Below are 24359 nucleotides of genomic sequence, written 5' to 3'. Positions count from 1 at the left end.
GCAGAGCACTTATGCTCATCCGCAGCTTTAAGCACATTGACTTCAGAAAGAACTCATGCTCAAAATTACACACAAACTCTGAGAGGTCTGTTGGATCAGGGCCCTAACCTCTACCTGAAAATGTAACCAAAATATACTGGGGATTTAAAATTAACAACAAACTAGTCCCAACGGGTCCTATCCTGTCATACAGCTTGAACCAGACAAAATGTTGAGCACCATGCCACAATACAGAAAAACACATATATGTATTTAAGTGCTTTGCTAGATTACCCCCAAGCTTGGCAAATTGCTGGCTCAATCCCACTTAAACAGGTCTGTGCAACAATACTGTAAGTCAGGGGTCGGCAAACTTTTGGAATTGGTGTGCCGAGTCTTCATTTATTCACTCTGATTTAAGGTTTCGCATGCCAGTAATACATTTTAACATTTTTAGAAGGTCTCTTTCTATAAGTGTATAATATATAACTAAACTATTGTTGTATGTAAAGTAAATAAGGTTTTTTAAATGTTTAAGAAGCTTCATTTAAAATTAAAATGCAGAGCCCACTGGACTGGTGGCCCAGACCCGGGCAGTGTGAGTGCCACTGAACATCAGCTCGCGTGCGGCCTTCGGCACCCGTGCCATAGGTTGCCTACCCCTGCTGTAAGTCATGTCATCTTTTTTTCATTTTGTGGGGGTTTTTTAAATGCTGGATTAAAACATTGATTGATTGCAAAGAGAATCCCTGTGAAAGTAGGATAATATCAGTTTTTAAATTATACACCCAGCTTTGCTTACTACATTTTAAATAAATGTACTACCACAATTGATAAAATCAGCACAATTCCAGGGACAGGGCTCGACTGTGTTCCTTCTGCTATTCTCCACCAGAAACACACAAAACATCCCAAGTCTACAAAAACAGTGGGTACATTTTTAAACACAGTTAAAATGTTTTGCCCCATCCTGTAAACACTTATGCACGTTTAACTTTACTATGAGTATTCTAATGAGACCTGTAAATTCAAGCTCTTTGTAAACTCAAAAACTTGTTTTTCTCACCAGCAGACGTTGGTCCAATGAAAAGATATTACCTCACCCACCTTATTAAAGTTAAACATATGAGCAAGTGATTGCAGGACTGGATCATTATCTGCAATATTTTCAGTGACAGCACGCAGCAAAAAAATTTTAAAATAGAATCAAGAAAATATTAATCATATTGCTATATTTTTAGGGTAGGTCAAATTTAAACTTCAAAAAAATACTAAACTTGCAAGCCTATATTTACATTAAAATGATTTTGTCAGCTCATGTTATGTAGGAATAATCTACCCAAAAGTACACTTTTAAAAAATGATTATATATTCTATGTAACTGATTATAAAACATGGTTTTGCAAAAAAGGTAACATATACATGTAATTGCATAAAATTCAGAAATGATTTCCCATTCACCAACTGACATATTCAATATCTTTTTACAACATGCACTCCACGTAAATATATTAGACTTCAATTTTAATAATTAGAAGACTGGAAGCAAAACTAAAAATTGCAGGGAACAGTGTTTATAATTAGTGTATGCATTTACTATTAATAAAATAATAAAAAGACACATTAAACAAGTAAATTAAAGACTACTTTTTAATTCATTTCTCTAGAGTATTAGCCTAAACATGAAGGAGTTGTATGATTTTGAGAAACAGAGTCCATCAGGCTATTATTTGTTTTACTGATTTGCATCTATGCCATAGAAAACCAAACAAACAAACACATCTAGTTACAAAAAGAGGCCTGTCAGGAAAAAAAAAAAAATACTATCAACCCTGAAAAGATCCTGAAGAACAGAGCAAGGAGTGCAAGAAGAGGAGAAGATGTCAAATGAAGTGTGATGTCAAGGGCAAGAAACATACTAAGACACGTTTTTCAGAATGTCTACTACACCACAATTCAACAGTAAAAGAAGTTGCTTATATTTAAGCCAGCTTCTTGGTGAAGTTGTTTTCTTAAAATTCTGGGAGTTTGTTGCTTGTGGTTTTGTTTGTTTGTTTTTTAATTGTATTTAATGTTGTAGTAATATATTTCCAGATAAATTTTATTGTTGTAAGTGTGGCTTCACTCATTGTTTACTGACCATCACTTTTTATAAAAATGGGGGTCAGGGTGACTAAATAATCAATACTAGCCTGTTAAATGAAAGCAGAAAGAAAATGCACTTCAGTCCCCAGCTGACCCTTTTCTTCCTATTTCCAGGTAGGGTGACTAGACAACAAGTGTGAAAAACTGGGACAGAGGTGGGCGGTATTAGGTGCCTATATAAGAAAGACAAAGCCCCAAATATCGGCATGTCCCTATAAAAACCAGGACATCTCATTACCCTATTTCCAGGGCAGATAATTAATAGCTGATAATCTTCAAAAAAAATGCACTTGTGTACACAGATTGTCTCATATCATACTACAGTAATGTTTAAATAAATGCACTAACAGTGGAAACTGAGATATAAATGTATCTAAGCAGAATGAAAAAATATAACTTTTACAGTGATACAGACCATACTTCCCCTGCCCGGCCCCCCCGACTCCCCACATATCACAAAAAAGTGTACTTCAGTACAAAGAAACAGTTTACCAAAGCTGATATCTTATAGCCAAATGCTAGGACTGAGTCTTTCCATTTATTTGTCCTGAATCCTTCAGACACAAAGAAAAAGAAATTCAGTCTACTAGCTTTTTATTTTAAAATTATATAGAGAAAGAATATAGGGAGAGTGCATGCGTGTGTGGTACATATATCCCACAAGCCCAAAAGGCCATTAAAAAGAAAGACTTACATAGACTTTATTCTTTGGAAGTTTGAACCAACATATTTACCACCAAAATTAAGGTCCAGATTTATTTGCATTTCCTTGACCTGAAAGCCCATGTTTGTCCTACATCCTAACTACCAGCAATCAGGGCCTGCAGTCAAGCTTGGAACCAGGTAACTGATCTAACAGATGTACAACCTGATTGACCAGACCTGAATTGGCTGAGAGGCATCACCAAGCCTGTTCTTAAGCCCAGCAACAGCATCAGGGCTGCAGCTGCTCAATGCTTGTGCCCAAAGCTGCAACCACTCTTGTGCCTGCCTTTTTCCCAGCCTTGCTCAGATCCTGTCTCTGACCACTAGGCATGGCTGGCTATAGCTCTATTCCATGACAATAATCATTGCTCAGATTGGGATGGGTTGCATACAGACCCAAAACTTTACCCTGGTGGCTTCCATCTTGTGTTCAAGAATCTATATTTTCATTTAAAAAAAACAGTCAAGTCTATCCCACTAATGGTTGTTAAAATAGGGTTTGCATTTTGAAGATTAACATAAACCCGGGCAGTGATGTCTGCCTGAATGTACAGACAGCCTTAAGGCAATAGCTCAGAGAGACATGAACTCCCCCCTCAGGCCAAATTATGACAATGTTGTTAACTTTGTCCCTGCTAATCAAAGCATGTAAGGAAGAAGAGGGACAATTATGAAGACTTTTAGAATCTAAGTGGTGTTTCATTTTGGCATCATGGATGGGCAGAGCTTGAGAGAGTAGCACCACTTATATTTTCCCAATCTTACCCATGTGAAAATTACAGTCACCAATACAATTTCATACTAAATTGCAACACTCAAGAGAACAAGACAATCTCAAGCATGCTGTAGACTTAAGTGTTTACTTACTGGTAAATATCCTCTAATTTGTCAAATAAGATACCGAAACACAAAAACCCCAAATTTAAAGCTACCAAATTATACTATTAGCTGATCAGTTGCATTGTCCCTCTTCCATCCCCAGTTGTCCCAATCCTCCAACCAATTGTTCTACTGCGGAATTGCAAATCCTGGACGTTTATCTAGCTCCTGCACAGTTTGTAAACAGACTTATCAGTCTCCAGGTGAACATGGAGAGTTAAATGGACTACAAATTCTAATTTCAAAATGTGTTTGTGTAATAGAAAGTATTAATTCTACTGATTCTATCAGATCACAGTACACATACAAACTTCTACAACAAAACTGTCAAAACTTGTATCTTATATAGTACTGATGTAGCTGGGGGCAGGATTTGGGAGAGGCGTTGTTATTAACAACTCTAAGCAGTTTACCAATGTACTCCTCAAATAACTATGAAAAAGTTCCTTGAATATATTATCTGGTTGTATGCTTAAGTCTCCTTAACCAACACACAGGATATCACGCTATCTACAAATATGATGGAGGGGGGGGGGAGAAAGAGCCACAAATCTGGCAGAAAGAGACATGAAGGTAATGTCATTTGCTAACAGTTCTCTTGTCCTTTTCAGAAAGAGATCTTGGAATAATAAAAGGAACTGACTCCATTGCAAAAGGCAACAAGAGACTCGCCCTAATTCAGTGCTGGAATAAGCAAACAGATCCCTACACAAAAGTCAATGGAGTTAAACCCACCTTCTACCAGCAGTGCATTTAGCTCTGATTCTGTGGCAATATTTTCCATGCGATTACCAATATAGTTTTTGCATAGTTTCTCTCTAACAGAACAAATTACTGTTATGTAAAGAATGGATTATTTACATAAAGTACAAATGCTTTACTTACACACATTTTATCACTGAAGTTAATTCTTCATTTTGTTACTCAATGGTCTTATTACTCCAGAAGAATAACCTTACCTTAAACACTGGTCCTAATACTGCCCTCACTGTATCTGGACATATCCCACTGACGTCAACAAGAGGTCTGTGCAAACAAGGACAAAATTAGATCCTTTGCTTTGCCATTTGCCCATGATTTATGCACAGATATCGAGAAGACAGATGGATAACGACGTTTTAGCAAAGGAGTCAATCCACTGCACTTATAATTATGCTTGCTAAGTCCAGATGCCAGCAATTTCTCAACTAGCTAGTGATGACCAAGATTACCTATACCTTGTCCATTCTTACTTCCTAGTGCTTGGTGATGACAGAGAAATATACAAGCTCCATGAAGAGGCCAACCCTTCCCCAATTTAAAAAGCTGACAGTTAAAGAATACAAAGTTTATTTATTTGTACTGTAGTAGTATCCAGTCAGGATCAGGGCTCCACTGCACGATGTGCTATACAAACACATAGTACACACTCCTTGACACACTGAGCTTACAATCTAAATACACAAGACAAACAAGTCAAAAGGTACATAATAATTCAAGTATTTTCCCCAATTTCCTATAAAATTAGTTCCCTCACAAAACACAGCTACCCCAGACAGAGGTTGCTTACCCTTGCTGACCTAATGTGCTTTCCATCATCCTGCTAAAGGGAGTTGGGCACAGTGTGAGAGGGGAAGAGGAGAAGAAACAGCTGATCAAATGGTGCCTATTACAGAGTGAGAGAAAGCATACAGTGACCATAGCCAGTTCCTGCTCCCAATATCCTCTGGCAGCTGCTACCACTATCTTGCCACTCAATATCTGATTCATGAGTATCATAAACATACCTTTCCTGTCTATGCTAAAATATATTCCCTGGGTTCAAGAGTAGGCACACATTTGAACAGTATTAAAGGACAGTGTCAATCCAAAATATAATTAATTAAATTAAAAAAAAAAAAAAAAAAGAAAAAGAAATTCAAAGTAGTTTCAGGTCACCTCCCTGAATCCCTCTGCCAATTTTGAGGGAGAGACAATGGGAGAGGTGTTACAATTTACCTGTTGCTTAAAATGCTGCATGAAAAAAGCCCGTATGCAAAAAGTTTAAGCTGATGATGTCCCCTTAAATTCCAAAGATTTACTGTTTTATTCAAGCACTTCAATATAAACGAATTGAGATGCAAGTCCACCTTGATGAAGATAAATTTAAAAGGTGCCATTTATCTATTAGAGCTTGAAAGGTTACAACACTTCATATACAACAGGGATCTCAAACACGAGGCCTGCGGTGCTGTTTCCTGCGGCCCGCCAAGCAGCCCGCGCCCGCCCCTCCCCTCCCCTATCTCCAGGCCAGGGGTGGGCAAACTACACCCGCGGGATTGCCTCTTCGAACCCCGCGCCACTCCGTGAAGCAGCTGGCATCACGTCACTGCAGCCAGCAGGGGGAGGGGGTGGAGAAGCAAAGGGCTCTGTGTGTTGCCCTGGCTTCTAGGCACCGCCCAACCCCCCCCCCCGCAGCTCCCATTGGCCGGGAACAGCAGCCAATGGAGCTTCGGGGGAGGTACCTGAAAGCACAGCAAGCAGCGTGCAGAGCCCTGTGGCCCCCTCCCCCAGGGGCCACAGGCACATGGTTCCAGCTACTTCCCGGAGCAGAGCAAGGCCGGGGCCAGCAGCCTGCCCTGGCCCCAGTGTGTGCCGCTGCCACCCCAGAGCCCGAAGCCCTCCTGCACCCTGCCCCCCCAACTCCCTGCCCTGAGTCCCCTGCTACATCCCAATCCCGTGCCCTGAGCCCCCTGCTACACCCCAATCCCCTTCTGCACCCCAATCCACTGCCCTGAGCCCCCTGCCTGCACCCCTACCCCCTGCTGCACCCCAATTCCTTGCCCTGAGCCCCTTGCAGCATCCCATACCCCTCCTGCACCCTGAGCCCCCTGCCTGCACCCCAACTCCCTACCCTGAGTGCCCACTACACCCCTCAGGCAGCCTCTGGGGGCAGGGAGAGGGCAGAGTTGAGGTGGGGACTTCAGGGAAGGGGTTGAAAGAGGTAGGGTCTCATGGAAGGGATAGAGTGGGGGGCAGGGCCGGGGGCAGCGAGGGGTATGTGTGTCAGTGATGAGGCCCTCAGGCCAATGAACTAGCCCTCATGGTCATTTGAGTTTGAGATCCCGATATACAACCCATCTTTAAAAGGAGATATCTGTTGCTATAGTATTTACCATACAAAGCTGACTGAATGGGATGGTAAATTGTGATTCTGTTTTAAAACAGTAAGTCTGTTTCAAGAATTCCTTACATTTTAACAGATCTCTCGATCTCTCTCTCTCATTTTTAAAGTAGGCTCTCTTTAAAAACAAAATTCAGCCTGCTTATTCATTTCGAGAATAAGGCAAATTCAGGTGCAGAAAGGATGTCCCAATACCATTTCTGCCCATTTTACTCCATAGAGAGGGACTGTTTCTGACATTGTACAGGGTTGGGCATACTATCAGCTCCTACCAAATACGTATACTTCATTTTTCACTAGTTAAAAAATAATTCAGCAATACAAAAAATAATTCTCACCAATATGATCTGGCTGGCAGAAGAGGCTTAAAAAAAAAATCTTGAACCATGGACAACTGGACTCTTCAGTGCAATTCTAAAGGGACTAGTTATATAAAATTTATACCTTGTTAATTTGTAGCCTAAAAGAGGGCTTGAAACCTGAAAACTGGCACTTGTCTTGTTTTAATTCACAATGTAAGGTCTTCGGGACAGGCAACCATTTCTTACTGTATATTCATGCAGCACCCAACAGAACCTCAAACCAATTGATGTCTCTGGTTGCACAGGTAATACAAATAAGCAGTAATAAAGCTGGCGCTAAAATTTTGAAGAAAGTGCTACATTATACAGGAATCATGATTCATTAAGTATCAGAAGGGTAGCCATGTTAGTCTAGATCTGTAAAAAGTGACCAAGAGTCCTGTGGCACCTTATAGACTAACATAAGTATTGATTCACTAAAGTTCACTAAAGAAGTGCACTATCAGAAGTTTTATACAAAAAAAAAGTTATTGAGTACATGTTCTGGCAATATATTAGAACATACACAAATATTTTTTGCTATTATGGAGAAAGTGTTGATGTCCAGTTTATCTTCCCACAAAAAGGTGCCAGTAGTTTTGATTGGCATTCACTCTCAAAAGATTAGTTTGTTAGTGTACAAGGAACCTCGCTTTCAATTTTCTTTGACTAATAATGTAAGGCTGATGGTCAAAGTTATAACAGCCCACAATTCGATAAAACATTAGATGCTCAACTTCATATATATCAATGACACCTAGCTAGACAATGCTGCAGCAGCTAGTATAGCATAGTTTGTATTAGCTGAAAAATTAGCACAAGCCAAAGGAGGAAAATCAGCAAGGAAGTAGCGGGGCTGTGCTATTAGCATCCAATCTGAAATATAGTTCTTCTACTCCAAGCTAAATTGAATATAGGAAGTTCATCTTGTGAGAATCCCAGGATGCAGTTGAAACCAGTGTGCACATTGTCCTGTTACATTACCAAATCCTGTCCTAAAATGATTAAGTACCTCACCAGCATAGTATTGACAAGTTAAGACAGTCAGTGCTCGGTAACTTCAACATCCATGTGGAAGACAAACCGTTTGAAAAAGAGTTTAGCATTTCATTGCCCCCATGTTGGCCATAAAACATCCCAGACATTGTTGGCTCACTTCACACAGCTACTTCCACTCTTGACCCATTGGTTGAGTCGGGATTTGAGATGAATAATTTAGAAATTTTATATAAAAATCATGGAGTGACCACTAACTCCTGCATTTTGAGGTTTCACCTCTCTTATTAAGGTAATGAACCTCGTTTGATGCTTCCCCCTTTGAAGGGCATACAACAGTGGATTTGTTTTGGATAATGGATAGCTTAATCCATGTTGTCTCAGTCAATGGTTTACATGACAAATTCCTGCCGGGAAGAAATTTCCTCTTATTTTGCCAATCAAGTTTCTCTGATTCAGGCAGAGCTGTCACCAACAAATTTTTGACAGTAGAAATCTTACATCTCCCCTACCTGAGTTGGGAGCACTTTGTTCAACAACCCGTTCTAAAGACTCATGCCCTGTTCATGAAGGTCAATGAAAAGAATAGGGCCCACTGTTGGTGAAGACCGTCAGTCTCTACTGGAAGGAGCACAGGTTGCTGGCTTCCCTTAATAAATAGCATATATTGCTAGTGATTCAATAAACCATCACTAACTGGCAACAAAACAGGTCAACTAACACCCTGTACCTAGCTTTCCATTTTGGGTTAACATTACTGAAAAAAAAAGTTATGGGAAAACAATCAAGTGTTTATTGGCTTCAGAGTTCCTTGTCTCATATGGGTACCACTAGGTATAACACAGAAACAGCTAGGGTAGATGAGCTTTTCTGAATGATGGATGAAAATCAGGTATCCATAAGGATCATTTTACATCCACATTCCTTCAGTGCTGTTGCTCAGGAGGTGCCCTTGATTTGGCTGCATCAGATCACAGGGGAGGTGGATGGGGTTTGCTCTTATATGGCTCTTTTCCTCTCTCGCTACAAGGATGATAGTGAGAAATTGTTCTTGTTCCCCTGAAGGCATTCTTGTGTAGGATTCCACAAGGTCCCATCTTGTTTAATGTGTAGCTTTTGGGAGGATTAGTGACAAGACGTGTGGCAACGTATGTTGATGACACCCAACTTTTTAATCTCCATCTCATGCTAGATAGCTGGAGAAGTAGTCTTGGCCCTACCCAGTGTTTGGTTAAGATTAAGGCCTGGATGAGGACTAGCTGTCGGAGAAACAATTTAATCAAACTGAAATGTTGGTTGGCTGGGAAAAGCAATCAGAAGAGATGCCAAAGATAGCATCTGTGTTTTGTTGTTTAAGTTTGCAAATTAGGAGTCAGGTTAAGTTTTCAGGTGGCAACTACAGCCAAACCAGCTTTTTCTTATTTATATATGGCTAGAAGATATTCTTTCAGATATAAATCCTTGTCATCTGTTCCTTTCTCACCTCAGGATTAGACTACTGCAACATGCTTTGCATGAGATTACATTTTTAAATCATCCAGAAACTGAGGCAGTGCAAAGTCTGTAGCATGATTTTTAAAGCAGTCAATCTTGTTGTATTGCACCACTGCTCTAATCTGCACTTGCTGCCCATAGCTTCTGGGAGACTTCAAGGTGTTGGTTTTGACCTACAGAGCCACAAAAGACTTAAGAAATTTATCATCTGAGAGATTGTAACTGGCATTATTGCTCAGGGAGAGAGGCAGCCAGTGGAAATGCTCAAATAGAGCAATCACCAGTTTAACAAACAAGAGATTGTTGTCATGGGGGCCTGCCAGCTTTGGGACTTTGATTTCTTCCTTCATGCAGATTTTACTGACCTTCAAGCCAAGCTGCAAAATCTACTTTTTCTGTCTTCGAGGAGCAGCAGGGGAAAAGAAAGGGGTTATTGTCTCTTGCTTTTTCTGTTACTCAGCACTGAGTTAGTGGGGCAAGACTGTGGGAGTCAATTATGACAACTGTATATTTAACCTGTCAAGAATTCATGGAACTAAGAATAGGTGCTCATTTTATACACAACAAAATAAATGAACTTTTTAAAACTATGTGTATACACTAAGGGATACCAAGCAGTTCTGCAGGGAACAAACAAGACAAGTTGATGGATCACTTGATGATTACCTGTTCTGTTCATTTCCCCAGGGGAACCTGGCACTGGCCACTGTTGGAAGACAGGGATACTGGGCTAGATGGACCTTTGGTCTAATCCCTTATGCCCATTCTTATGTTATTTGTTACATTCCTGTTAAACTTGATCAGCTATGAAGCTGACACTGGAGTCCCATAAAATGTTTTTATTTGTTTAATTTAACTTGATTGGAAGGGATATTGAATAGTATGAATTCCAGAAATGTTTCTCATATCAAAGTATTTGCTCAATTGTCACCTAAGAAAGCATTTTAAACTGGATTGGGTTTAGTAGCTTAGACAGAAAATCTGGGGAAAGTGTGCCCTGAATTTTAATGATTCACCAGTGTAATATGATGTGTCTTCACATGTCATTTCTGAAGTGACAAGGTTTACCACAACAGCCATATGTTAGTTTCATTATTCAGAGCATAATTCCAGTCTTCTAAAAGAGGACACTAACTCATAGTAAGCTTAGTAGTGGAATCCAAGAAAGACCAGTCTCTACAGATGCCGTTTCATTATGGTATTAAATTATGGAGGCAGCAGTACCAACTCCACAGTTAAAGGATATGTTGCAATCCGCACTTAAACAAGACTAAAATCCTTCATTCACATTTTAATCTACTGGCTTTAGTCTCTAGATTTGGCACAATAATTCTCCAGAAACCAAGTGAATGCTCCATACAATTTATAAAGAAAAATTGTTACTAACCTTTGCTGAAGAGACTTTTAAAAATTATTTTTTTAAATGTTAACTTGTTTTCCTCACTTTGCTTTAGATCTTCTAAATAAACCACCAGAAGTCCCACACCACTCCCTCCCTCCCATCCACCCCCTCCACCACACATACATACACACACCCTTTCTCATCGGTATTCTTTGAAATTTTAAACTTAAACACAAACTTATTCTTTTCATTCAAAATATAGTTAGATTTGATCAGCTAGCCTTGGCAAAACTCAGTTAATTTGTTTTGACTTAAAATAAAGTTCCATTGAAATTTTGTTTTCATCAAATTCTTCTGACCTGCTGTATCCCTGATTCAGCATCTATGCTCTCTGTACATAACTCTAGTGAGCCAAGGAGACAGTCTGAGCAGCAGGAATTATGGCATTGCCATAATTTTGCCAGAAGGGGGCAAGTACAGATATACAAGATGTGTGCAGAGGGGGGTCAAGGAGGTTCCTCAGCTGAGCAGGGAATCTGGGGGTGCAGTGAGAGTCTGATGTGTTTGCATCAAGATATCAGTCTTTGTAAGGTTCCTCAACATACCAAGGTAGCAGCACCATGGAGAGCTTTTAAAGAGCCAATGACCTGGCACAGACACAGCTTGCTACACTGGGCCTACTGCACTACTCCTCTGGTGTACTGGATGAGATGAGTCTCTGCACTGATGCAACAGCATTTGAAGGGTTCCCCAAAGAATGCTCCTCTAATACTGCCACATTGGTGTGCTGGAAAGCAGAAGCAACAGTAGCAGGAAGCCCTTTAAGAGTTAATCCCTCAACATAAATGTGCTGGGACTGACATACAAGGACTGTCATACAGCTCCCCGCTTTCCTAACAAGGCTTCTCTCTCCTCACTGTATGTCTATCACCCCTATGGCTCCCACAACCTGCCTATCCACACACCCCTGATTTCCTGAGTATACCACACCACAGGGAGCCAAAGAGGTTCCATGGGGAGCCAAAGATGATCAGGCAGCTACATATAAAGAGGAGGTTGTGTGTTGAGTAGGGATGTTGAGGAGAGGATGAGAAGGAATGTGTGTAAGATCATGGGAGAAAAATATAGGACTTGAAGGGGAAAGGGCCTGGGGAAATAAGATGTGTGTTCTGACAAGCCATAGGTGGTCCATCATAGTGACCTCTCTGTTCCACTTCTCTCAATAATGTTTCTCCTACCTTAAGTTCAATTCCCCCCTCAATTCAGCCCTACTAGTCCCATCCACCCACATCACCACATATCCCTTGGGTCCATAATCACAGGATCCCACCTAACACCCCTCAATGCCCCACTCCTGTATATTGCTCCCCAAATTCTCCAGATCCTTGCTCCTCAACGTATTCCCAATCATGCCTCCTACTTCCCTTTTACATTCAGCTTAAAAAAAAAACCACTGTGTGCATATGATATGCGCACATCAATGGTTAAAGCTAAACATGGAAGAGAACTAAGAGAACATTGTCTGGAACTGGGTTCTACAAGAGAACATGGAGAAAGAATGCAGCTCTCCAAGGGACAAGAGAGACTGTAGAGTGGAGGGGCATGGGAGACATCAGATCTCAATAGGTATTGATTCTTATCCATACCAATAAACTAATAAGCATTGAGATATTAAGGCATTGGGAAATTAAACTTTGGAGTTCAATTTGCTAGCCTACATAACCTACTAACATAAACAATACAAATTATTTTTATAACATTGCTTATTATATGTATTATGGCAGCCCCTACAATCCCCCAAATGAGATGGTCCCATTATGCTAGGCACTGCACATACACTTCAATACCAGGCAAACTGGTTCAAACTATAGTAAAGAATAGAATTATCAAACACAGATGAGCACAGTATGTTGGGGGAAGAGTCAACACAGCCTTTGTAAAGGGAAATCATGCCTCACCAACCTATTAGAATTATTTGAGGGGGTCAATAAACATGTGAATAAGGGTGATTCAGGGGATATAGTGTACCTGGACATTCAGAAAGCCTTTGACAAAGTCCAACGCCAAAGGATCTAAGCAAAGTGTGGAGTCATGGGATAAGAGGAAAGGTCCTCTTATGAATCAGTAACTGGTTAAAATATAGGAAACAAAGAGTAGGAATAAATGGTCAGTTTTCACAATGGAGAGGTAAATAGCAGGGTCCCCCAAAGATCTGCACTGGGACCAGTGCTGTTCAACATATTCATAGCTGATCTGGAAAAGAGGATAAACAGTCAGGTGGCAAAATTTGCCAACAATACAAAATTACTCAAGATAATTAAGTCCAAACCTGATTCTGAAAAGTTACACAGGGATCTTACAAAGCTGGGTGACTGGGCAACAAAATGGCAGATGAAATTCAATGTTGATAAATGCAAAGTAATGCACACTGAAAAAACAATTTCTATACATACACAATAAGGTCTAAATTAGTTATCATTCAAGAAAGAAATCTTGGAGTCAATGTGGATAGTTCTCTGAAAACATCTGCTCAATGTGCAGCAGCAGTCAAAAAAGTGAACAGAATGTGAGGAACCATTAGGAAAGGGATTGATAATAAGACAGTAAAAATCATAATGCCACTATATAAATTCATGGTACGCACACACCTTGAATATAGCATGCAGTTCTGGACAACCTATCTCAAAAAGGATAAGTTAGAATTGGAAAAGATATAAAGAAAGGCAACAAAAATGATTAGGTGTATGGAACAGCTTCCATATGAAGAGAAATTAATAAGACTTGGATTTTCAGTTTAGAAAAGAGATGTCTAAGGGGGATATGACAGAGGCATATAAAATCATAAATGGTGTGGAGAAACTGAACAGGGAAATGTTATTTACCTTTTCACATAATATACAAACCAGGGGTCACTCAATGAAATTAATAGGCAGCCCATTTAAAACAAATATAAGGAAGTACTTCTTCACACAACACACAGTCAGCCTGGGGAACTCAGTTCCAGAGGGATGCTGTGAAGGCGGAAGAGGTGGATGAGGCTTTTTTCAAACAACTAACAAAATCATCCAAAGCCCAAGATTTGGTGGTGATGGGGGACTTCAACTATCCGGATATATGTTGGGAAAATAACACTGCGGGGCACAGACTATCCAATAAGTTCCTGGACTGCATTGCAGACAACTTTTTATTTCAGAAAGTTGAAAAAGCTACTAGGGGGGAAGCTGTTCTAGACTTGATTTTAACCAATAGGGAGGAACTTGTTGAGAATTTAGAAGTAGAAGGAAGCTTGGGTGAAAGTGATCATGAAATCATAGAATTTGCAATTCTAAGGAAGGGTAGAAAGGAGTACAGCAGAATAGAGACAATGGATTTCAGGAAGGCGGATTTTGGTAAGCTCAGAGAGCTGATAGGCAAGGTCCCATGGGAATTAAAACTGAGGGGAAAAATAACTGAGAAAAGTTGGCAGTTTTTCAAAGGGACGCTATTAAGGGCCCAAAAGCAAGTTATTCCGATGGTTAGGAAAGATAGAAAATGTGGCAAAAGACCACCTTGGCTTACCCTTGAGATCTTGCGTGACCTACAAAATAAAAAGGCGTCATATAAAAAACGGAAACTAGGTCAGATCACGAAGGATGAATATAGGCAAATAACACAGGAATGCAGAGGCAAGATTAGAAAAGCAAAGGCACAAAATGAACTCAAACTAGCTATGGGAATAAAGGGAAACAAGAAGACTTTTTATCAATACATTAGAAGCAAGAGGAAGACTAAGGACAGGGTAGGCCCACTGCTCAATGAGGAGGGGGTAACAGTAACGGGAGACTTGGAAATGGCAGAGATGCTTAATGACTTCTTTGTTTCGGTCTTCACTGAGAAGTCTGAAGGAATGTCTAGTATAGTGAATGCTTACGGGAAGAGGGTAGGTTTAGAAGAGAAAATAAGGAAAGAGCAAGTAAAAAATCACTTAGAAAAGTTAGATGCCTGCAAGTCACCAGGGCCTGATGAAATGCATCCTAGAATACTCAAGGAGTTAATAGAGGAGGTATCTGAGCCTCTAGCTATTATCTTTGGGAAATCATGGGAGACGGGGGAGATTCCAGAAGACTGGAAGGGGGCAAATATAGTGCCCATCTATAAAAAGGGAAATAAAAACAACCCAGGAAACTACAGACCAGTTAGTTTAACTTCTGTGCCAGGGAAGATAATGGAGCAGGTAATCAAAGAAATCATCTGCAAACACTTGGAAGGTCGTAAGGTGATAGGGAATAGCCAGCATGGATTTGTAAAGAACAAATCGTGTCAAACTAATCTGATAGCGTTCTTTGATAGGATAACGAGCCTTGTGGATAAGGGAGAAGCGGTGGATGTGATATACCTAGACTTTAGTAAGGCATTTGATACAGTTTCGCATGATATTCTTATAGATAAGCTAGGAAAGTACAATTTAGATGGGGCTACTATAAGGTGGGTGCATAACTGGCTGGATAACAGTACTCAGAGAGTAGTTGTTAATGGCTCCCAATCCTGCTGGAAAGGTATAACAAGTGGGGTTCCGCAGGGGTCTGTTTTGGGACCGGTTCTGTTCAATATCTTCATCAACGATTTAGATGTTGGCATAGAAAGTACGCTTATTAAGTTTGCGGACGATACCAAACTGGGAGGGATTGCAACTGCTCTGGAGGACGGGGTCAAAATTCAAAATGATCTGGACAAATTGGAGAAATGGTCTGAGGTAAACAGGATGAAGTTCAATAAAGATAAATGCAAAGTGCTCCACTTAGGAAGGAACAATCAGTTTCACACATACAGAATGGGAAGAGACTGTCTAGGAAGGAGTATGGCAGAAAGAGATCTAGGGGTCATAGTGGACCACAAGCTTAATATGAGTGAACAGTGTGATACCGTTGCATAAAAAGCAAACATGATTCTGGGATGCATTAACAGGTGTGTTGTAAACAAGACACGAGAAGTCATTCTTCCGCTTTACTCTGCGCTGGTTAGGCCTCAACTGGAGTATTGTGTCCAGTTCTGGGCACCGCATTTCAAGAAAGATGTGGAGAAATTGGAGAGGGTCCAGAGAAGAGCAACAGGAATGATTAAAGGTCTTGAGAACATGACCTATGAAGGAAGGCTGAAGGAATTGGGTTTGTTTAGTTTGGAAAAGAGAAGACTGAGAGGGGACCTGATAGCAGTTTTCAGGTATCTAAAAGGGTGTCATCAGGAGGAGGGAGAAAACTTGTTCACCTTGGCCTCCAATGGTAGAACAAGAAGCAATGGACTTAAACTGCAGCAAGGGAGATTTAGGTTGGACATTAGGAAAAAGTTCCTAACTGTCAGGGTAGTTAAACACTGGAATAGATTGCCTAGGGAAGTTGTGGAATCTCCATCGCTGGAGATATTTAAGAGTAGGTTAGATAAATGTCTATCAGGGATGGTCTAGACAGTATTTGGTCCTGCCATGATGGCAGGGGACTGGACTCGATGACCGCTCGAGGTCCCTTCCAGTCCTAGAGTCTATGAGTCTATAAGGCCAAAAATATAACTGGGTTCAAAAAAACATCAGATAAACCTATCCTCCATGAACTATCAGTGGCTATTAGCCAGCATGATTAGGGACAAAACCCCATGCTCTGAGTACCCCTAAACCTCTGACTGCCAGAAGCTGGGACTAGACAAATGGGGACGGATCCCTTGATAAATTGCCCTGTTATGTTCATTTCCCCTGAACCATCTGGCACTGCCCACTGTCAGAAGCCAGGCTACTAGGCTAGATGGACCATTGGTCTGACCTAGTATGGCCACCCTGATGTTCTTGTGAGACAGTCCCTGGCCCAATAAGCTTAAAATCTGAATAGACAAGACAGTGGATGCTCCATCACTCATAATTTTTAAATCAAAATTGGATATTTTTCTAACAGCTATGCTTTAGGAATGATTTTGGGAAGTTCTCTGGCCTGTTTTATACAAGTCAGACTGGGTGACCACATTGGTCCCTTCTGACACTGGAATCTACGAGAAAGGAAGTATTAGCCCCATTTTACAAACAGAGAACTGGGGCAGAAACAAACATAAGGGCTAGAGCCACAAAAGAAGGTGAGGGGGCCCGGGGGAAGAGGAGGGGAACGACTTAGCTAAGTATTACAATGCCTGACTTTAGGTGCCCTGCCATCCAGTGGAATCCTCAGTTCTTAGACACCCAGACTCCATATGCAATGCATATGGAGAGTTAGGTACCTAAAAATGGGACTGTCAGAAGTCAGCACACTAAGTAGGGACCTGTCTAAGCTATCCAGTAGGAAACGGTGAGGAGCCCTGCCCCACAAAGGTAATTACGTACTTATCTCTGCTGCAGATTTACAGCCATGAATTGACTCCTACAATTAGATGCCTAAGCCAGTCACCCCTTTCTTGCCAAAAAAAAAGTGGGGGGGAGGGAGAGAGATGGTTGTGGTCATGATGCCCTTAAACCCTCTAGTTCAGCAGTTAGCACTTACTAGGGATGTGAAAGACCTGGGTTCAAATCCAAATCAGGCAGAATGGGTAAGTGGGATCTGAACCTGAGTGAGTGACCTATCCATGGGGATATAGGATGTCTCTCTCTCAATCTTTCCTACTGAAGTTGTTCCACTCTGCAGGAAATACTTAAATATTGACTGGGCCAGGAAAAGAGGGAGTGCACTAACCACTTGGCTAGAGTTTTTTCTCACTCTCCCCCCCTCTCTGGCCCAATTAATATTTATATATTTCCTACCGAGAGGACCAACTTCAACATGAGAGATTGAGAGGATATACCCCAAAATACCTGTAAACTAGTGGTTAGGACACTTATCTAGGAGACAAGGTTCAAGTCCCTGCTCCCAAACAGGCAGAGCAGCAATTTGAACTTGGGTTTCACACATCTCAGGTGAGTGCTCTAACCACTGGGCTATAAGTGGACCATCAATACTGCCTTCTCCCTGTAGGTTAGGCTCTAAGAATGCCTACTGGATTGGGCCCTGCAGGCAAGATAGATGGGGAATGCCTAATTTGAGAACCCCACTGGGGCTTGCACACCGTACTCCTGGGGAAATTCTGCAGGTCTATGTGCCCACAGAAAACGCCCCTCCACCCCTGCAGAATTCCTGCGCTTCCCTGTAGAAAATGACAGGGAAGTCACTTGGCCTTGCATGCAGTTGGGTTGGGGGGTATCACTGCTCTCCCCCAAACAGAGATGAGGCATGGGGGGGGACACGAGATTATGTGCCACTGCCCTCCCCTCTGCAAGCACAGAGCTGCCATCTTAAGAAGGCTGTGTCTTGGCTCCCCTGATTCTGTAGTTGAACGCTGCCTCCTGGGTTCTAGTGCCAGTTTGCTCCCCTCCTATGTGCCGGGAGCCTTCCTGTTTTCTGTGCAACACCGAGTGCCCACAATGGGGCTGGGTAAGGAGGGGGTGGGGGAAATGAGGGAAAAGGGTTGAGGGAGTGGGGAGAGAAGGCAGTGGGGAAGGAAGGGAGGGTGGAATAGGGCAGGGGGAGGGGAATGTGGAAGTGAGGGGAGGGGGAGATGAGATGGGGAAGAAAGGGGGAGAACAGCATGCACCATCCTCTTGGCAGCAGCTGGGACTCCCCCATTAAGAAGGCCCATCGAACCCTGACAAGCCCTACCTCCCAACACCTGGACCCTTCCCCAATGAGCCCCTCCCCACACCCAAACTCCCACCCCACTGAGCCCCAATCAGCTGCACCTGTATCCCTATCCCATCAAGCCCTACTCCCCCAGCACCTGAACCTCCCCACTGAGTACCCCACACCCAGACCCCTCCTGCTAAGCCCCGACCACCTTCACCTGGATCCCTTGCAGAGTCCCATTGCCCCTGCACCTGGAATCCCCACAACAAGCTCCCATGAATCCAGATCTCCCACTGAGCCACCTGCACCCAGACTGCCCCACAAAGAAACCTCTCACCCCACACATTGGCCTGTACTCTCCACTGCCATGCTGGAGCCACATTTATTTACTGACAAGAAACCTTTGCAAAATTTTGCATAATTTTAAAATATTATGCATATAGTTTTTATTTGTTTGGTGCACAATTCCCTCAAGAGTAACGCCAAGCTGTTCAGTGGCATCAGGACTTACTTAAGTGGCTTTGCATATGGCCACCAGCAGAAACTTAGGTCCCTTAATGATTTACCAGTGGAAACTTGAAAAGTAGTTGAGGCTGTTGAAAAGGGGAACTGATGAGAAGAGTACTGATGGTCTATAGAATGACAATTTTTTTTTCTTGCTTGTTGTGGTTTGCTTTATAGAAATATGCCATTTAGCAACCTTAATTCAAAGTTAATGGATCTTTTTGTATTGAATTATACAGAACATTAAAAACCTGTGTCCAAACCTACTGATGATTACAGAAAAGCATCAAGACTAAGACTAGCTTTCCCCCTCCCACCCCACAAACAGGGCAAGTATTAAAAAGGATCAAATACAAAACATATATAATACAATTCAAAATAAGGTACATCTGTATTTATGAAACGTTCCTTGAGTCAAGATGAAATTCAATTTTATTCTGTAATTTTTTGTTAATTTGGATGTAAAAGATGGTTGTGATATTAGGTTAAAATAAATATCTTATATACAAAAGAATTATACTAGCATGATGTGTGTGTGAGAATAAAAATATTGTCTGGAAACAGCAGAGGGGTATGTTAGCACAACTGGCCCTAAACCAGAATTTAACTGTATTTGTAATTGCCTTTTAAGTCAATGCCATACTAAACTCCTACATTAGGTAGAGATGCATCTTATTTCATTTTATTAATACACTGGCCATTTTTCTGGCCAGTTTAAAAAGTTTCTAATCTACTCTACTATTCAGGTTCAAGGACAACCTGATTCAACAATGATTACTTATTTTTGATCACTATGTTTTCCTGAATTCCAAAAAGAAAAGTTTGATCAAATTCTAAGTAGCACTAAAATTCTGCTAAGTTAATTAGCTAAGCTTGAGCAATGTATAATGAAACATACATTAGAAATAAACTATTTACTCTAGGTTCTGAAGAGCTTTACTTACCCCGTGGAAATAAAATACAAAAAAAAGCATCAGAGTTTCTAAATGTTAATTTGCTGAGTTTCATAATGAAAATAAGAGATACTACATACAAAATGTAAACAGTTCATATCCTTGTTTGTTCATAAGTCAGCATCTTAACTGATTTAGAAAGATAACATTAAATAGAGAGAGTGTGTAGTAATTGTGTACAGTACTAAAAAAAAAAAAAAAAAGGCAGAAAGCACAATACCCATTCCTGACTGATTTTTTTATGCACAAGAAGGATTTTTTGCTTTCACTATCTCTGCAATATACAGATTAGATATTTGAAAGTTCCCACATTTCTAAGAAATAGCTAGCATATTGTGACAGGTCAGTCATCTACTCATTTCTGTATTTTTCCACCACACATTTACTCATGTCAAAAATATGCATCTAGAGTTTAGCATACATGTGTAATAACGTATCACATTAATGTAACATAAGAGGATACTTAATTTATCATGGTTGAAATGAATACTAACATTTCAATTATCCTTTTTAATTAATGTACATTGTCATCTTCCCTACTTTAGTGACTTACAACACTTCTGAAACAGGCTTCACTATCCAGCCTGAGACCAGAAGTCTCTTCCTTAGAGCAGATCATGCAATCTCACTTTGAATATTTTCTAGGTTCCTTCTTAGCAATACATAGATGTATCCAATAAGAAAACAGTCAAAAGAAATAAAATTCCCTGGCTTATTAGTCTATAGGAAAACCAAAGACCTCCTCTACCATCTAGAGGAGTATATGAGATTGTACATAAAAACTTAATTATCAAAAATTAACAACTTTTTACATATAAATCATGAAAAAGATACAGTCTAAAATTCCCAAATGTTTGTTTTACTGGATTTTTTTCTTTATACACATAATCCTTTCATAAAGCAGTGACAATGTAATCCTTGGTGACAGAACTTGTTTTTGTCATTACTATGACAAAGTTGTTGTTTTATTCCACATAAAATGAAATCAAAGCATTGTTGGTTTTGAAAAGTGACCAGAAAACATCAAATCCATCATTTTGTAACAGGATTTAACTTTAACCAAATTTATTTGAGAAGGCTGCTACAATCCCTTGTTGATCTCCTTAAAGTTTTCTTAATGGGATTTGCAAATTTTTTTTCCCCAATGTTATTCAAATTGTATGAATACTTAAGATGACATCATCCCCTCTGAAAGTAAACCCCAGATTTTTTTCCCCATTTTCAGAATTTACAGTTTTGAAGTCCTGAAATTCTGACAACTTCTAAGGACCAGTCGTTTAGACCCCAGTCCTGCTAGCCACTTCCACATATTCCTGGAGAGCTAGGTACGATCTATAATTTACATTCAGCTGAGAATCTAGAAGTTACATACATCGATCACCAATAAGTATTATGAATAAAACGGTTGCTGTTTGCACAAAAGCAAGCAGAGGCTTCGTTTTAAAAGTTACCCTATAATTTACCTTCTTGTATCGAAATTTATAAAATGTGCGACCTGCAAGGCTGCAAGAAAACGCAAAAATAAGCCAAGTCCTCTGCAAACATTCTCAGAGTTACATGAAGATATACTCCATTGGTGCAACTTTCTGCGTGTAGACATGTCCTTAAAAATTGCAATCCAGTACCTGTGCAACTCTACTAAGAAGCTGAAAAGGGCAGCAGCTTTCACTCATAGGACTGCCTTCAAGTTTTACATCCATTAAACAGGATTTCCCCGCTTTCACCAGTGTAACTCTATTGCCTTAAGGAGGTTGCTTCCGATTTACCCTGGTGTAAGTAGGAAGCGAATCAGGCCCATCCTTTAGAAAAAACACTCCGATATTGAATTTCACGCATACCATCTACAACCCCCTCACCTCCCGGGTTTCTCTTTGATCACACCGCCTCGGCAACTTTGTAATCCCCCCGCGCAGGGCCAGCCAGGGGTCGGGCTCCAGAGGGAGCGCACGAGGAAAGTTTGCAAAGCCTCTCTGCGAGGCAGCGAGCCCCCCGCAGTCACAGCCAGCCGGAGGGGGAGGCCCAAGGGAAAAGCCACAAATCCGGGAGCTGGAGCGCTGCCCCGGCCAGGAAAGTTAGCAGCCAGCAGCAGCTACAGCAGCAAGGGAACGTGCCCCCTGCGCGGCGCTCCATGCCTGTCGCTCTCCCGCTCCCCCTTTGTGCCCGGCTCTCGGAGCGGCTCTCCGCTCCCTCCCCCAGCGGCCGCCCAGGCAGCAGACCGGCGGAGCCCGGTCTCCGCGGCTGCCCGCCGGGGAAGGAGGGAGAGCAGGAGGCCCCGGCGGCATTGCAACCCCCGCTTTCTTGCCCAAGGCGCCGGTCCCAGCCCGCCGCCCCGCGGGCTCACCTCGCTCCGGCTCCGCTTGTAGGCAGGTGGGGATGTTCTTCTTCCAGCCGGGCATGGTTCCCGCGCGCACCCGGCTCCTCACGGCTGCTGCGGCGGCGGGCGGCACATTGCAGTGCGAGGCGGCGGCGCCCCCTGCTCCTCCTCCCGCGCTCCGGGGGAACTCGGCGGCTCCTCTGGGCAGCCGCAGCCTCGCTGTGGCGGGGGGAGGGGGGCTCAGACCGGTTCAGCCGGGGACAGGGCGCTCGCCTCTCCGCTCCGCCGCCGGCCGCACAATGGAGACGACGAGCGGCGCTGGGCTCCTAGCGGCGGGGCCCCAGCGGACTCTCCGCAAGGCAGGCAGGGAGGGGGTGTGAACCAGGCGCCGCGCAGGGCGGGGGAGAGCAGCACCTCCCAGCTTGGCCTCCAGGTAAGAGGCGAGTGCCGCGGGCCTCCCCCGCCTGCTGGCAGAGCGGCGTATTGTCTTGCGGAACAGCGCGCCCCGAATTCGTAGCCCCACGCCTGGCTTCCTTGTCACCCGGGGCCAAAGTATTTATCCAAGCACCAACTTCTGCCCACTCATCAGAAGGAAGGTGGTTTGCCTGTAGAGGCAATCAAGCTGCTCCTGGCGAGGATGAGTGTACAGCTACAAACAGATAAACAGGAGCTTGCAGCTCAGAAAACTCCTGCAGCTTCAGTGAAGGCAGGACTGCTCTTGTCTTTGCCAAGACATCCCCCTTACAGCCCATTTTGGCCTTTTAGAAGGAGCCTACTACAGGCGCAGCTGAACAAAGGGTCCTGCACTGGGTCTTTCTCATTTGTAATGGAAAATATATCTAGAGATATTGTTTCTACCTGCAACAATTATCAAATCCATTTTAGGATAGAAAGAAGCCATCTGCATCTAGATTCCCCTCCTCCTGGGACACTGAGGACACTGAAACAGCTGTTTCATCTTACATTGTCTCCAAGGGGGGAGGGCCTAAATCTGTTCTGACAGCATAAAATCATGAAATAACTTGATCACTTTCAAAACAGGTGGCTTTGGGAGAGGAGATTTATTGCCAGAATAACATAAGAACTGCCATACTGGGTCAGACCAGTGGTCCATCTAGCCCAGTGTCCTAGCTTACAACAGTGGCCAATGCCAGGTGCTTCAGAGGGAATGAACGGAACAGATAATCATCAAGTGGTCCATTCTCTGTCGCCCATTCACAGCTTTTGGCAAACGGAAGCTAGGGACACCATCCTGGCCCATCAAGTCTAATAGCCATTGATGGGCCTATCCTCCATGAATTTACCTAGTTGTTGTTTTTTTAATCAGTTAGTTGTTTGGCCTTCACAACATCCTCTGGCAAGGAGTTCCACAGATTGACTGTGTGTTGTGCGAAGAAAAACTTCCATTTGTTTATTTTAAACCTGCTACCTACTAATTTCATTTGGTGACCCCTAGTTCTTGTGTTATGAGAAGGAGTGAATAACACTTCCTTATCTACTTTCTCCATGGTGTCATGATTTTATAGACCTCTATCATATCCTCCCTTAGTCACCTCTTTTCCAAGTTGAAAAGTCCCAGTTTTATTAATCTCTTCTCATATGGAAGCTATTCCATACCCCTAATAATTTGTATTGCCCTTTTCTGTACCTTTTCCAATTCCAATATACTTTGTTTGAGATGGAACGACCACATCTGCATGCAGGTGTACTGTGGTTTTATATAGAAGCAGTATGATATTCTCTGTCTTATTATCTATCCCTTTCCTAATGACCAAAACCAATCTGGAGTTATTGTGGTGAGTAACTGTGCATTGACAATCACACCATAGATTCTAGTCAAGTCAATGCCCAAAAATTTAATTAACATTTAAGAATGAGCCACAGTGCCCCTCGCCCTAGAATACTGAGCGCATCTATACTTGCCCATCTGGGGAAAAAAAATCAGGAAATAAATCAAA

The 24359-nt window shown here is 42.0% G+C and overlaps 1 protein-coding gene across 1 annotated transcript in view; it reads right to left on the bottom strand.

The window, feature by feature from the left end:
• Positions 1 to 22523, bottom strand: part of GRIP1 (glutamate receptor interacting protein 1) — a 583767-nt gene extending 561244 nt beyond the window's left edge. Inside the window, exon 1 of the mRNA XM_030548793.1 lies at positions 22429 to 22523. Within this exon, the coding sequence (XP_030404653.1) occupies positions 22429 to 22483 (55 nt within the window). The 5' untranslated portion in view covers positions 22484 to 22523. The remainder of the gene's footprint in view (positions 1 to 22428) is intronic.
• Positions 22524 to 24359: the final 1836 nt, after the last annotated feature.

This window comes from Gopherus evgoodei, chromosome 1 (assembly GCF_007399415.2).
Source record: "Gopherus evgoodei ecotype Sinaloan lineage chromosome 1, rGopEvg1_v1.p, whole genome shotgun sequence".
In the NCBI taxonomy this organism is placed as follows: domain Eukaryota; kingdom Metazoa; phylum Chordata; order Testudines; family Testudinidae; genus Gopherus; species Gopherus evgoodei.
This window is presented reverse-complemented; position numbering and strand designations above follow the sequence as displayed.